Source organism: Chrysemys picta, chromosome 18 (genome assembly GCF_011386835.1).
Source record: "Chrysemys picta bellii isolate R12L10 chromosome 18, ASM1138683v2, whole genome shotgun sequence".
NCBI classification, from domain to species: domain Eukaryota; kingdom Metazoa; phylum Chordata; order Testudines; family Emydidae; genus Chrysemys; species Chrysemys picta.
The window spans coordinates 5,325,980-5,342,126 of record NC_088808.1 but is presented as its reverse complement, the minus strand read 5'-3'; the positions used below and the strand labels follow the sequence as shown (position 1 = coordinate 5,342,126).

General features: G+C 55.8%; 1 protein-coding gene across 1 annotated transcript in view; it reads right to left on the bottom strand.

The window, feature by feature from the left end:
* The window catches only part of NPDC1 (neural proliferation, differentiation and control 1), a 110,962-nt gene extending 106,758 nt beyond the window's left edge, over positions 1–4,204 (bottom strand). The window contains exon 1 of the mRNA XM_065572700.1: positions 3,976–4,204. Coding sequence (XP_065428772.1) covers positions 3,976–4,078 — 103 coding nt within the window. The 5' untranslated portion in view covers positions 4,079–4,204. The remainder of the gene's footprint in view (positions 1–3,975) is intronic.
* Between the last annotated feature and the right edge of the window lie 11,943 nt (positions 4,205–16,147).

Genomic DNA, 16,147 nt, shown 5'->3' with positions numbered 1-16,147 from the left:
CACTTAGGAGCCTAAGTCACTTTTGAAAATGAGACAGGCTCCTCAATCAGTTAGACATTGCAAGCTGTGCACAGCAACACCTAAATAGCTTTAAAAATCGGGGCCTCTGAGTTTTCCAAACTCAGCTGAGAAGGATCGTCCCTGAACATGATGAAAATCTGAAGACCCACTCTATCTTATTCTCTCCTTTACCATCCATCCATCTATCCATCCACCCACACTTAACTATGCCACCGCTGCTTCCCCGCACGTCTCTGCAGGATAGTACCCATCCCTCCAGCACAGAACGACTAGACAGGACAATTATGGGTCACTTAAGACACAGTATTGAAGAACCTACAGGAACGCACTGGCACTGTGAAACGTCAGTGGGCACTCCCTGGATAAGAAGAAAACTTTTTATGTACTTTCTACTGATAATGAGACAAACTGCTTACATTCCGCTCCGGGCCGGCGTTAGACTCGCTGGGGCCCACGGCAGTAACTAAGGAGCGGGCCCCCACCCCGCTGAAGCCAAAGCCCAAGCCCCGCCACGCATAACTTAGCTTTGCAGGGCCCCTGTGGCATGGGGCCAGAGATGACCTGTGCCTGCCGATAGTGGGGAGAGGGCAGAGTGAGGGCATCCGGCTTCAGCAGTATAACTGAGCATCTCAACCCGTGTGAGCGTGCTCAGTACAAGCCAAGCAGCAAATCCGCGGGGGTGGGGGAGGGGGGTGGAAGCACGTGACCCCGCATGTCCCCCCACACGCATTGCCTCTGCATGAGGCTCTGCTTGCTACCCTCGAACGCCAGCCCTGATTCCACTGTAAAAATTCTGTCTCATATAAACCCAGGGCACTGCCTTTGTGTTGACTTTCCGTCGTCAATATTAGCCAGAAATTACAAACATCCTGTACAGGTTTGGCATGTGACTGACCAGCAACCTACCTAAGCCACAGAAATCAGCACTTCCCCAGACAAGCTACATTCACTCTTGGAACTGAAGCAGCTCTCCCAGGGCTGCTGTATGTGCATTAATACACTCTGCAATTCAGAGCCAAGGCGCTGCAACTCCCGATCTATTTTTTATTCTATTCCTATGCACTGTGCCACAGCCTAGAAATCAGCCACTGGGGTTTTGCAAACGAACACAGCACACACCCGAACTTCCAATCCTACCAAACAAGCTCCTTCACCCAACTTGCCACTGCTGAAAGACGACAGCAGAGGTGACGATCTTGGGCAAAAAGTCCACTTCATTTCTTTAAGAGAAAATGGGGGAAACCTTTTAATTGTTGTCGCTGACAATTCTACTCTCTCCAGGTGAGTAATTTCAGGGAGTATTTTTTTTTTGAGTACATAGTTTGTTCTCGATCAGTCGTCATAACACAGGGCGGATGAGCAATTTTTGTGCACAGCTTTAAACAAAGCTACGTTACAGGCGATGCTGTCAGGCTCCTCCCAGCTCCAGGACCTGCCCCAGTGCGGGATCAATACGCTCCCACTAGTCTGAAAATAGATCCATGGGTACAAGCATCTTACAATAGTTCAGCAAACACAACCACCCAAGTGTAAAGATTTACAGCCAATATCACTAATTGCCAGTGACTCCTGCCTACCTGAACACGTTACGAACAGAGAACTCGGCTTCTTATTAAACGCTCAAAGGCATGGCTTACAAAGCCTGTGAGAAATAACTTCGACGTGATTACTGTGTATTTATTCTCCCTCTGCATAAGTCACCTTCTACGCATTCAAAGGTTAGCTGGAGAGCTGCAGGGTCTGAGCCTGCATGCATGGACACTTCCTCCATTGAGGAATCCCAGTTAGGTCACTGGGATTCCAGGAAGGAGTAAGGTCCAGCATGTGAGGATAAATAGAAAGGATCAAACCCATAGGGAAAGTCACTAGCCATTCCATTGCTACATTAGCCCACTTCATAACGACCAGCGCACCGTGAGGCACTGTCCTGGCCTCTGCGCAATAAGAAAACGGTGGGAAAGGAAGAAAGCCGTCTACACTGCAATTCAACAGCCCTACGGCCTGAGCCCTCCGAGCCCGAGTCAGCTGGCACTGGCCAGCCCCAGGGGTCTAACTGCAGGGTAGACATCCCCGAAGTGTACATCTACACCACCACAGCAGCGAGCCTCCCAGCCCAGGCTGACAGACTTGGGCTTGCGCGCTACAAATAGCTGTGTAGACAGGGCTTTAAAGTTGCGGCTAGTCCCTCTCCGTGGGCGTCAAGAGCCCGAGTTCCAGCCTGAGCCACAACTCCAAAGCCCGGTCTACAGAGCTATTTGTAGAGCGCTAGCACAAGCCCCGTTAACCTGAGTCCATAGACCCAGGCTGGGAGGCTCGCTGCCATGGGCTGTGTAGACATATCCCTGGAGGGTCAGATTCTGCCACCCTTCTTCCTGCTGGATAGTACCTTAGTCCACAACTCAGAGTCAGGTCCTAGTCAACTTAAGGATGTCAGAAACCGATCCATATGCAACACTGGCGAGGACAGACACCACTAACACAACAACTTTTGTATAAACCCAGATTCTTCCCCAAACACATTACACACACACAAAGCCCCCTATCTCAGGAATGAGCATACAGTTTTTCCTGTGTAAACTAACCTGATTTTTAAGAAGTCCTACCAGTTTATACTGGTAAATTCACAAGTTTTTAGTTAACCTGCAGAGGAAAATATTGGCCTCCTGTTCCCATGCGAGCCGTGTGGAGGCTAGCAATATTATGTCACTGGTTACATCTGAAATCTTATTACAGATCTGAAGGAGTTTTGCCTTGTCAACAACGCGCTGGATGGTCCTCTCAGGGAGGCTCCTGGACAAACACTGGTCAAACATTCAGAAGCCCTAAACTATTCAGATTAAAATTCACACGGCTTGTGTTTTATATTAACTTAAACATTCTTTATGCTGTCCATTAACAGCCATGTCTTCCTGGTCACACACAGCTATGCAAACATCTGTTTCGCCAGGCGCTTTCCTGGTTCTCTGAATAGATCCACACGTATACAGAGACAGAAGCAGCTAGGTTCACTGGCTACTACGGTCCAACTGTGTAAACACAATCCCCTCTCCTCTACGCTAGGGACTGAACACAAGGCTTGGGAAGGTTTATTTTCAGATTTAGATCGCCGAGGTTTAGCTCATTACTAACCGTGTACTTTAAGATTTTAGGGAAGGAAATAAGCTAACCCCAAGACTTGGTCACCATCCCATTTCTCAGCCATCCTCCTATAGGCAAAGGGGTCACAGATTTTCCAGACACGGGCATTTTTTGACCCGCGCTGGTGCATTACTAGTCAGGAGCCATTGGCGTGGGAGCCATTCCCACGGCTACAAGGAGCTTTACAAATAATACGATCCTGGGAACAACGGAGCGTTAGGTTCCTGGCCCTCGTTCCACCCTTCCCAGGCGTGGGAATCCCTATGGGGAGCGATAGCCCACGGAGAGGGACCCTTCTGTCCCGAACAGATGCAGGCAGCTCTGAGACGCTCTTCAGCCCTCCTCTGCTTCGGGGTAAGGCAGCAGCTCGTGCGGCAGCACAGGGGAGAGGGGAGCGCAGGGACGAGTTAATACAATAGCCCTGTTCCAGCCGGGTTCAATGCAGTCTCCTGCCGAAAAGCACCTCCCTCCTCCGCTGAGGGCAGGCGATGGGGGTAAGTGGCTGAGCCAGCACTGCTCTGATTTGTGTCTACCAGCCAGCCGGTCCTTCCCGGGGATGGGGATGGGAGCCTGCGCCCACGGGGGGGCGAGACAGGGGCTCGCCTCGCGGCCCCCCCCGGCTCTCTTGCACGAAGGGCGCACAAGAGGAAAGCGAGCACAGCCGGTGTCCTGCTGCACCAGGATGCACCCGCCCCGCCCCGCTCCGCTCCCTGCAGCCTCCCCATTGAATCAGCCCAACGCCCCCCGTGCCCTGCAGCCTCGCCCCGCACCGCGCCGCGGACCCCGCACCCTGGCGCAGGGGAGCCGGGCTCTCACCTGGTTTGCCGGCGCCGGGCCGCAGCAGGCAGGCTCCGAGGACGATCCCGGGCAGGAGGAGGGCTCCGAGCCGGGGCACAGGCGCTCTCCTGGCCGCCACCATCCTTCAGCAGCGCCGGGGACTCATCGCAGCGGGGTCCGGGCGGGCGCGGCGGCGGGAGGAGGGCGCGGGAGCTGCAGCCGGAGCGGCGAGGAGTCCGTGTGCCGGGCGGGGGCGGGACAATCCCGGCGCCGCCCGCACAGCGCCGCCCCGGCATGCGCGCCCCGGGCTGGGAGAGCTGGGCCCACCCACCGCGCTGGGCACCGGGGCGCGCCGCAGGGGCGGGACGGGAACAGGTGCCGGGCCCGGGGCGTCCCGGGAACCTCCCCCAGAGCCCCAGCTCGTTCCTGCCCTGCCGACCCCCCCAACTCACTGCTGCCCGGGGTCACCGGGGACCTGCCCCCCAACTCACTGCTGCCCGGGGTCACCCCCTGGAGCTGCTGCCCGAGGACACGGGACCTACCCCCCAACTCACTGCTGCCCGGAGTCACCCCCTGGAGCTGCTGCCCGGGGTCACCGGGGACCTGTCCCCCAACTCACTGCTGCCCGGGGACACCGGGGACCTGCCCCCCAACTCACTGCTGCCCGGGGTCACCCCCTGGAGCTGCTGCCCTGGGACACCAGGGACCTGCCCCCCAATTCATTGCTGCCCGGGGTCACCCCCTGGAGCTGCTGCCCTAGGGCACAGGACCTGCCCCCCAACTCACTACTGCCCGGGGTCACCCCCTGGAGCTGCTGCGCTACGACACGGGACCTGCCCCCCAACTCACTGCTGCCCGGGATCACCCCCAAAGCTGCTGCCCTGGGACACCAGGGACCTGCCCCCAACTCACTACTGCCCGGGGTCACCCGCTGGAGCTGCTGCCCGGGGACACTGGGGACCTGCCCCCCAACTCACTGCTGCTCGGGATCACCCCCTGGAGCTGCTGCCCTAGGACACCGGGTCCTGCCCCCCAACTCACTGCTGCCCGGGGTCACCCCCTAGAGCTGCTGCTCTGGGACACCAGGGACCTGCCCCCAACTCACTACTGCCTGGGGTCACCCCCTAGAGCTGCTGCCCTATGACACCAGGGACCTGCCCCCCAACTCACTGCTGCCCGGAGTCACCCCCTGGAGCTGCTGCCCTGGGACACCAGGGACCTGCCCCCCAATTCATTGCTGTCCGGGGTCACCCCCTGGAGCTGCTGCCCTAGGGCACTGGGGGCTGCCCCCCAACTCACTGCTGCGTTGGGATTTCCTCCCTGGCTCTCTGCTCTCCGGGGACACTGGAGATCCAGCTCCAACTCACTGATGCCCTGGGACCACCCCCTGGATCTGCTGCCCTAGGGCACTGGGGACCTCCCCCCCACACACTCTTCACTGCCCTGGGATCGTCCCCTGGCTCTCTGCTCCACTGGGAACCTGCCCCCTGACTCCTTACTGCCCTGGAAGCCGAAATTGATGGAGTCTGGTATTTTCTATGATACAATCTTGTTTATTTCACAAGCGGTGTACCGAGTCCTGCTCCTCAGAATGCAGGAGGAACCAAGAACTAAAGCAGCAGTTTCTTGGATTACAACCTCAAGCCTCTTTAACCAGCCGACCTAACAGCTCTCTCTAGCTTTTCCCAGGTCACACTGCTCACAAGGGACTGCTTTGCTTTCTCGCTTTTTGTATCTGCCTCTCTCTGCATCCTTGCCCGTTTTCAGTTTCTGTGTGTTCTCTCTCTCGTCATGTGTGCACACGCACACACACGCACACACACACTACTCAGCCAAAAGCTCCTGGGTGGGTTCACACACACCTTCTGTCGGGGCTTTGCTTATAGCTATGTTAACCGAAGAGCGAATTCACACCTATCGGTCTCAATGGGGTTTGAACTCAGAACAAGGTTTCACCCAGCTCATAACATTAATTATTATTATTATTTATTCTTTTATTGTATTATTGCGGTACCGCCTAGGAGCAGCAGTCCTGGGCCTGCACCCCAGTGTGCTCGGTGCTAAGAACATAAGAATGGCCGTACTGGGTCAGACCAAAGGTCCATCTAGCCCAGTATCCTGTCTACTGACAGTGGCCAATGCCAGGTGCCCCAGAGGGAGTGAACCTTACAGGTAATGATCAAGTGATCTCTCTCCTGCCATCCATCTCCACCCTCTGACAAACAGAGGCTAGGGACACCATTCCTTACCCATCCTGGCTAATAGCCATTAATGGACTTAACCTCCATGAATTTATCCAGTTCTCTTTTAAACGCTGTTATAGTCCTAGCCTTCACAACCTCCTCAGGCAAGGAGTTCCACAAGTTGACTATGCACTGTGTGAAGAACTTCCTTTTATTTGTTTTAAACCTGCTGCCTATTAATTTCATTTGGTGACCCCTAGTTCTTGTATTATGGGAATAAGTAAATAACTTTTCCTTATCTACTTTCTCCACATCACTCATGATTTTATAGACCTCTATCATGTCCCCCCTTAGTCTCCTCTTTTCCAAGCTGAAAAGTCCTAGCCTCTTTAATCTCTCCTCATATGGGTCCCTCTCCAAACCCCTACTCATTTTAAAAGAAGAACAGGAGGACTTGTGGCACCTTAGAGACTAACAAATTTATTAGAGCATAAGTTTTCGTGGACTACAGCCCACTTCTTCGGATGCATCCGTTTTATGCTCTAATAAATTTGTTAATCTCTAAGGTGCCACAAGTCCTCCTGTTCTTCTTTTTGCGGATACAGACTAACACGGCTGCTACTCTGAAACTACTCATTTTAGTTCCCCTTCTCTGAACCTTTTCTAATGCCAGTATATCTTTTTTGAGATGAGGAGACCACATCTGTACGCAGTATTCAAGATGTGGGCGTACCATCGATTTATATAAGGGCAATAAGATATTCTCCATCTTATTCTCTATCCCCTTTTTAATGATTCCTGACATCCTGTTTGCTTTTTTGACCCCCACTGCGTGGACATCTTCAGAGAACTATCCACGATGACTCCAAGATCTTTTTCCTGATTTGTTGTAGCTAAATTAGCCCCCATCATATTGTATGTATAGTGCTGTACAAACACAGAACAAAAAGAAAGCCCCTGCCCCAAGGAGCTGACAATCGTATGCATGCTGTACTGGTTCCTTGTGATCCTGGTGCATTGGTTCTCCACTGAGCTGGGCTGGTGGATAGCAGAGGGAGGGAGTGTGTCTGTGCGTGGGCAGGGGCTTACCACCAGGCTCTCTGGCCACTTCAGGAAGGAATCTCAGGGCCTCATTGTCCTCTTGCATACACCGGTGTAACTCTATTATCATGAGGGATGTTGTTCCTGATTTACCCCCTAGATACAAGCAGGATCGGACTCATTGTCCCCCTTGCTGGGATTCAGGGCCCCCTGGCAGAGGTCTCTGGTGTACCTTCCCAGCATTGAGAGCTGGGCTTCTCAAGTTCTTCCTTCTGCCTGGCGCGTGTGCACGCAGGGCCCTCTCTCTTTCATCAGCCCAGGGCAGGAATTAGAAAGGGGAGCTGGTGCGGGTGTGGGGAGAAGCTGTGGGGGGCACGAGTGTGGTTGAAAGGCTGCCTGCCCAAGTAGTGACAGCCTGCTGTGCTTAGCTGCTAATACTAATACTTAGCTCTTATTGTTTTCATATCTAGAGCTCAAAGCACTTTACAAAGGTGGATATCATTACTTCCATTTTACAGGTGGGGAAACTGAGGCACAGAGAGAGGCTGTGAGTTGCCCGAGGAGTCAGTATCAGAACTGGATATTGAACCCAGGCTGCAAATTGAAAACAGACAAGCGGTGCAGGACAATGCACAACAAGCCTGTGGAACTCACTGCAATAAGATAGCATTGAGAGCCTAGCGGGATTCAGCAAAGGATGAGATATTTATACTGATGATGGGAATGTCCAGAGATGCATTAGTGATGACATAAAACAAGGCACGAGTTTGGAAGGTGTAAGCCCTCATTCTTCCTTTTAACCCATCATTGTCCACTTCAGAGTTCCTTGCACCCGCCTCTGAAGCATCTGGTACTGGCCAGTGTCAGAGACAGGGCACCGGACTAGGTATTGGATCCCATATAGCAGTTCCTATGATACTTTGTCTCACAAGCTCCATAGCACATCTGGCAGCAGTTGACCTGAGAATAGGCGGCTATCAGGAGCCTAGAAATGGAAAAACACCTAAATCCAAAGATCAATGTCTGTGCCCATTAGTAAGGGAGAAGAGAGGTGGTTCATTAGCGGTGCTTCTTCCGGGGAGTCATATTCAAATTATGATTCTCTCCAAGCCTTAACTTGTCAATCCACTGCACAATGCAGTAGTGGGCAATCTTTTCAACAGACAGCAGAGAAATTAGGTTTTTGCTGCCACCAAAGTACCCCTATTTTAAACATTTACATATTCTGGGACTCTGATGACGCTGAACAGCGGCCTTAAAAAGCAGTTATATTAATGGCTGTAACACTGCTGCTGTTCTGCATAAAGCCCTCTCCATAAGGGAGGTGAGACATAAAAAGCTCAAATCTATTTACAGAAACAGATACTACGTTTGATAAGGCAAATTGCACCAGGCTTAGGGTGACCATATTTCCCTGTGCTGAATACGGGACACCTGGTAAAATTACTCGTATTCAAGCGAGTTCAACGGCACTCGGTCAGAACTGTGCAGTACAAACGTTCAAATTAACGTCAAGTTGACTGAGTCCCCAGTAAAAAGAAATACTGGGTAGTTGGATTCTTTTTATTTACCTTCTTATCTTGAAGACTTTAGAGCTCACACGGGAGAGGTGACACACACCCCTACCCCGCCCCTGCACGGGGACAGGTGACACACACCCCTACCCCGCCCCTGCACGGGGACAGGTGACACACACCCCTACCCCGCCCCTGCATGGGGACAGGTGACACACACCCCTACCCCGCCCCTGCACGGGGACAGGTGACACACACCCCTACCCCGCCCCTGCATGGGGACAGGTGACACACACCCCTACCACTCCCCCACACAGGGAGAGGTGGCACACACACCCCTACCCCGCCCCTGCACAGGGACAGGTGAGACACACACCCCTACCCCACCCTTGCATGGGGAGAGGTGGCACACACACCCCTACCCTGCCCCTGCATGGGGAGAGGTGACACACACCCCTACAACCTCCCCGCATGGGGAGAGGTGACACACACACACTCTCATATACCTCTCTCTTACACAGGGGGGTGTGACCGACCCTCCCTGCCAGGCACTGTCCGCCCTCCATACCTGGTTAGGCCCCCAGGATGGACCCGCCTCTCCTGGTACCTGGCACCATGTCTTCCCGAGGCAATACATGGGCAGGGGGCATGCAGGGTCACACACCCTCCCTCCCCAGATTTCTGCCAAGGTTCACACCAGAATGTGGCCAGCAGCAGCCTTTCGGCACTGCGTGGGAGGAAGGGGATGGGAGCTGCTTCCAGCCACAGGGGAGAAGCGGGAGGGGAAGGGGTGACCTGGCTCGTGTCTTTGCAGAGCTCATCTCCCCCCCCCCACACACACACACATCCCCGTGGCTGGAAGCAGCTGGTCCCTTCCTGCCCAAACAGTGTTGAAAGGCAGCTAACACCTGCAGGCTGGTGCTGGTCACTGACAACCCAGCCGCCTCCTGTCCCCCGGCTACAGCCAGGGCCGGCTCCAGGCACCAGCGCAGCAAGCAGGTGCTTGGGGCGGCCAAGGGAAAGGGGCGGCACGTCCGGCTCTTCGGCGGCAATTCGGTAACGGGTCCCTCAGTCCCTCTCAGAGGGAAGGACCTGCTGCCGAATTGCCGCCGAAGAATGAAGCGGCAGCGCTAGAGCTGCCACTGAAGTGCCGCCGATCGTGGCTCCCCCCCCCCCACCGCTTGGGGCGGCATAAACGCTGGAGCCGGCCCTGGCTACAGTGCAGGCAGGAAGGGGTTAAGCCCTAAGGATGCATTTGCACCAGGGCCCAGTGAACCTGACTGCAGGGCCCTCAGCGAACCCGGCCAGAGAGGTGCCTGGGGCGGAGCAGCCCCACGATCCCTGGGGGCAGGACCCAAGGCAGAGGGGTGGGGGGTGAAGAGGGTGCTAAGCTGCTGCCCGGGGGGCTGCTGTGGAGCTGGCAGGGTCGGGACGCGAACGGGGCTGGTTCTCCCCACAGCCAGGGCCGGCTCTAGCTTTTTTGCCGCCTCAGGCGAAAAAAAAAAAACAAAGGCGGCCGCAGGGAGCGTGTGGAGGGCTGTCAAGGCGGCTTGCAGGGGGGTGAAGGGTGGCACCCGCCCACTCCCTCCGCCCGTGGGCAGCCAGGCGCTGCAGCCCGCTTGCAGCCGGGTGAGAGGGCCTCCCCGCTCCGGCCTTGGGGTGCCTCTCCCGGCCGGGCAGGCTCCAAGGGGGCCGAGCGGCCGACACAGGCAGCGCTGGCTGGGGTCTGGGACCTCTGCGTGGGGCCGGCATTGCAGTGGGGCTCGGCACAGTGCAAACGGCACCGGGATCAGTGGGGCCCATCCCTCCACTGCCCACCGGGCCACCGCAGAATCCTCCCACCCTCCTCTGCCCGCCGGGCCGCCACAGAACCATCCCTGCCACCGCTGCCCGCCGGGCCGCCGAAGAACCCTCCCTCCTTCCGGTGCCCACCGGGCCGCCGAAGAACCCTCCCTCCCTCCGGTGCCCACCGGGCCACCGCAGAATCCTCCCTCCCTCCTCTGCCCGCCGGGCCGCCACAGAACCGTCCCTGCCACCGCTGCCCGCCGGGCCGCCGAAGAACCCTCCCTCCTTCCGGTGCCCGCCGGGCCGCCACAGAACCGTCCCTGCCACCGCTGCCCGCCGGGCCGCCGCAGAACCCTCCCTCCTTCCGGTGCCCGCCGGGCCACCGCAGAATCCTCCCTCCCTCCTCTGCCCGCCGGGCCGCCACAGAACCGTCCCTGCCACCGCTGCCCACCGGGCCGCCGAAGAACCCTCCCTCCTTCCGGTGCCCGCCGGGCCGCCACAGAACCGTCCCTGCCACCGCTGCCCGCCGGGCCGCCGCAGAACCCTCCCTCCTTCCGGTGCCCGCCGGGCCACTGCAGAATCCTCCCTCCCTCCGGTGCAGCAGATGGGGAGCATGTAACGGGCCAATGGATGGGCAGTAAGGGTGACATGTAACCAGCTGCTGCCTGGCGCCTGCTCGCACTCACAAGCCACTGCAGAGCGCAGCCAGTGCCAGCCGGAAACGGGACGGGGGGCGGGGCCCTGCTGGCCGAGAGCCAGCACACAGCGGGGGCTGCGCTGACAGACCAGCGGGGGAGCGGCCTACCTCGCATGCTGCAGCTTTGCCCCCCCCACCAGCCTTGCACACCCACCCCCATTTTCGGCCACTGGACCCCCCTACTCACTGCTGGAGGGTGGGCGACTGGCGAGCAGGGATCCGGCCACAGCAGGGCCCATCAGTACTGGGGTGGGAGGAGACAGAAAATACAGGACAATTTGCCTATTTTTAAAAAAAGGTCGGGACACATGCAGGAGGGCTTAAATACGGGACTGTCCCTTTAAAAACGGGACATCTGGTCACCCTAACCAGGCTTGAAAGACTAGAAACAAGAGAAGTGACTATAAGGACCTTTCGTACATATGGGACAACACTACAATTCCATTGTAATGTTTATTATAACTAAATTAATGAGCTAGGTTTCTCTTACAGACACTCATCCCCACCCCACCGCAAATCCCTGGTCTGGAGAACTAGAGATGCTCTCCCTGTGTAGCCGCCAAAGTCAACCCCGCAATCTGAGCTGGGAGAGAAACCAGACCGCAGGAGTCTGGCCTCCATTCCTGCCTCTAAACACCGGGCCGGTGACCTATAGGGGCTATTAATGAACTGCAAAGGATCTGGGGAGAATTCCTCCAGTGCAGGGTCCGTGTAAGACCCGTGTAAATAGCCCTACACTGCTCCCCCTTGCAAGCTCTATTGTGGGGCTAACAATGAGGAATAGAGGGGGGGTGCTCGTATCACTTAGTGCTAGGGCACCTGGGCTGCAGAGCAGTCCAGGGAAGGCTGCTGGAAGCTAAAAGCAGCATCCAGGGGCTGCTCCATCTTATACCAGGGGCTGCTTCAGAATTTGGGTGTCACGAAGGTTGTGTGAAGCCACTTCTGCCTCCTCCGAGGCTGCACCTCCCGGAGAGCGCCCACAGCATAGAATCTAGCCCGGAGTCGTCAGACTAAGCATTCATCCAATCTGTCATCTCACTGGACACTTCGGGGATTTTGCTTCCACTCCCAAACCGACTTTCTTTCTTTCTTTCTTTCTTTCTTTCTTTCTTTCTTTCTTTCTTTCTTTCTTTCTCCATCTCTAGGCCCTACCCAGTGTTCTGGGCTCTGAGCCCATAAATTTAGAATCGCAACATAAATGTAGACCAACATTTCAATCCTTGAAAAATTCACCCCCCTGAGCATCGTAGCTATGCCAACCTAGCCCCCGGTGTAGACACAGCTAGGGGGATGGGAGAACACACCCTTTAACCTAGCTACTGCCACCCAGGGAGGGGGATTACCAACAGCAATGGAAAAACCCTTTAGTCGCTGTAGGAAGTGTCTACACAAGGGCACGACAGTGGTGTAGCTGCTACATCACCGTAGCTGTGCCACAGACGGTAGTGCCCACAGCGTATACATAGCCTGAGGCAAGGCCAGAAGAAGCAGGCTGGCTTTGGGAGTTCCAGTGGAAAGCTCTTGTTCAATGCAGCGTCTTTGGTAGAGTCATTAGCTGAAGGCAGCCATTAATCACCAGGCAATGGTTCAAGGCAAGAATCGAGTAAATTATCTAAATCTGGCTGCTCATTTCAAAGGCTTGATTGAAAGGGTTTAGGAGCCACTGGGACAGATCCTGGCCTCAGTTACACTAGCGGAAATCCATTCGAAATCCACTGATTTCAGCGAGACCCGATGCCGGCATTAGTCTCTTTTGTTTGGTGGGTTTGTGTCTGCATGTTTGGAAACGTAAAAATAATCCTCAGGTTTAAATAAAAAACCTACCAAGGTTGGTATTAAAAACTAAAATACATTCTCGCTATCTACGAACGTCCTGGCCTCATCTTTACTCTGTTATACCAGTATAATGCCAGTGAAGTCTATAAAGTTACACCCAGGTAAAACTTATGTAACAGAGTTGCATCTGAAGAAGTGGGTTTTTTACCCACAGAAGCTTATGCCCAAATAAATCTGTTAGTCTTTGTTGTTTTTGTGGATACAGACTAACCCGGCTACCCCTCTGATACTTGAGAGCGGACACACAGACCCTTTTTCTTTTTGCAGTCATATTGTCTTTACATTTTCCTTCTTTCCAATCTGCCTTTTATCACATATGCCCCCCTCAGTGGGTTTCACGATCCTGAATATTCTGAGCATGCTCCGAAATTTCTGGTGCCACTTCATTTACACCTGAACCCATTACTAACATGAGCAGCAGGTCTCCAGCCGGTTCAAAGCTTGGTGACTTCTGTCTAAAGGGGAAAGTCTAAAGGAACATCTCACAAGCAAGGTTGCCTGTTGAGTGTGGTGCCTCCAGTATCCATGAGAAAAGTGACCTGCCACTTTTCTGATTTTCACCAGTGTCCAGTACCACTGTGCTAGGATCTTATATTGCCGAGGCTGTTAAGAGGTTTGTTGAAACAGGACTCGTAAGAAGGACATTGTGGAATCCCATAGCTCTGGCTCAAGGGGATGTGTCAGTGCTCTTATCCATTTAATCATGAACTTTAACAGGCAAGGAAGATGGAGAAATTCCTTTGTACAATCTTTCCCCCCCAGGTCTGAGGTTCCACAAGTACACATAGGATTTGCTCAGAAAGAGGAGGCTCTGTTTGTAGGAGATCGAAAAACACTGACTTTTCCTTCCTGTGGAAATGCACTCAACAGGGCTGGAATCTTACAACTCCAACCAAATCTGTGCAGCTGTGTTAGGAGAAGGTATAATTCTGACCGGCCACGTCTGCAAACTATTGTAACAAAAACCCCAAACTGTGCTTTGGAGTTACCTTTCTTCTCTTCTTTCTTCACCTTTCTTTCCTTGATTTTATTTCTCACCAATCAAAGGCACAAAAGGGGCCAAGGCCCAGATCCTCAAAGGTACTTAGGAGCCTAACTCCCATTGAAATCAAAGATAAACAATGGGAGTTGGGCACCTAAATGTCTTTGAGAATCTGGACCCAAGCCTTAGGAAAAAGACTAAACCTTTATGAGCCATGAAATGGAGAAGCAGGCTGGAGAATCTCACTGGCAGTAGCTCGCTTGGGGAGGGTTCTCCTTGATCCCCTGCCTCTAATCCCATTCCCATGGGAGCTGAAGTCTATTGGCTGTTGTGTAAAGGCTCTCACGTTTGGTGGGATTTCCTGTCAGCCCCCAAGAGCCAGGCTTCATGGGTCAGCTGCAGCAGTGAATCAGAGCTGCCTTTCCATAGAGTAACTGTGCCACCTCCTGGCCAAGCGCTATCACCTCTGGAACAGCTCTAGTTCTTATCCGAAAGGCAGTAACTAGGGGGCTGGGGCAAGTGACTTTGATCCTGGGTGCCCTGGGGTGGGCTATGGCGTCAAGAGGCAGGAGGGCTGGGCGCTGCCACCCCTGGTGCCCTGGGGCTGGCTGGCTGGGAGCGAGCTCCAACACCTGGGTGCCCTGGGGCTAGGTGCGGGTAGAGGGTGCAGGGCGACACCTCGCCAGATGTCCTGTAGCCAGCTGGAGGTGTGGTGGAGGAGGAGGGGGCAGTGGGTTCAGAGCCGGGTGCCACCTTGCTGGCTGTCCTGTGGCTGGCCAGGGCTGTGGGCCAGGAGGAGGGGCGTGCAGGCAGTGCAGGGCTCTGCCTTGCCGGGGTCCTGTGGCTGGGGGGGCCTGGGATCTGCCTGTCAAGGTGATATAGGGCCTGTCCTGGGGGATGGGGGGCGAGAGGAATGGGGGGCCAGGGGCTGCTGCCCATGGTGCCTGCAGGCTGACTGGGTGTTGGTGGTACATAGGTGAGGGGTAGGGGGAGCAGTGTGTGGCCACGTTCTGCCACACTGAGTGCCCTGGGGCCAGATGTGTGTGTGGGGGGGAGATCAGGGGGATAGGCATAACAGCCTCAGGTGCCCTGGGGCCAGATGTGTGTGTGTGGGGAGATCAGGGGGATGGGCATAACAGCCTCGGGTGCCCTGGGGCCAGATGTGTGTGTGGGGGAGATCAGGGGGATGGGCATAACAGCCTCGGGTGCCCTGGGGCCAGATGTGTGTGTGTGGGGGGAGATCAGGGGGATGGGCATAACAGCCTCGGGTGCCCCGGGGCCAGATGTGTGTGTGTGTGGGGGGAGATCAGGGGGATGGGCATAACAGCCTCGCGTGCCCCGGGGCCAGATGTGCGTGTGGGAGATCAGGGGGATGGGCATAACAGCCTTGGGTGCCCTGGGGCCAGATGTGTGTGTGTGTGGGGGGGAATCAGGGGGATGGGCATAACAGCCTCGTGTGCCCTGGGGCTGGCTGTGGGTGTTGCAGGAAGTGGGAAGGCTGGGTGCCACCAGACTGAGTGGCCTGGGGCCAGTCAGTGGGGCAGAGGGAGTCAGGTGCCCTGGGACCAGACAGGGAGCAGGTGCCATAGCCCTGGGGCCCTGAGGTGTGTTGTGGGTGTCGAGGAAGCCGGAAGGGCCAAGCACTGCTGCCCCAGTTGCCCTGGTGCCGGCCAGTGGGGTGGGGAGGGGCGGAATGGGGGGCTGGATGAGTGTAATGAGGGCCAGTCAGGGGGGTGGGAGCAGTTGGGGGGGGAAAGGCTCTGATGCCCCAGCTGATCTGGGGCTGGCCAGCTGTGGCAGTGGAGGATGTGGTGGGCAGTTGGGGGTGATGGGCATCACTGACCCAGAAGTTCTGGGCCCAGGTTGGCAGTTGGGGGGACAGGACCCTCTGCCCTTTGTGTGCGGGGGGTGGGGGGGGCGGGCGGGAGGGGGCTGGATGCTGCCTTCCCAGTTGCCCTGGTGCCTGGAAGATGATCTGGGGGGGCTGCGGGCTGCTGCCCTGGGTGCCATGGGACCAGGGGATAAGCGAAGTGGGGGGGGGCAGGAGGTGGAAGGAGGGCTAAGTGCTGCCATGCCAGGTGCCCTGGTGCCAGCCAGGGGATTGGGGGGAAGGCAGGCACCTCCTCCCCAGGTGCTCTGGATGGGGGACCAGGACCTGGTGCCAGCAGTTAGG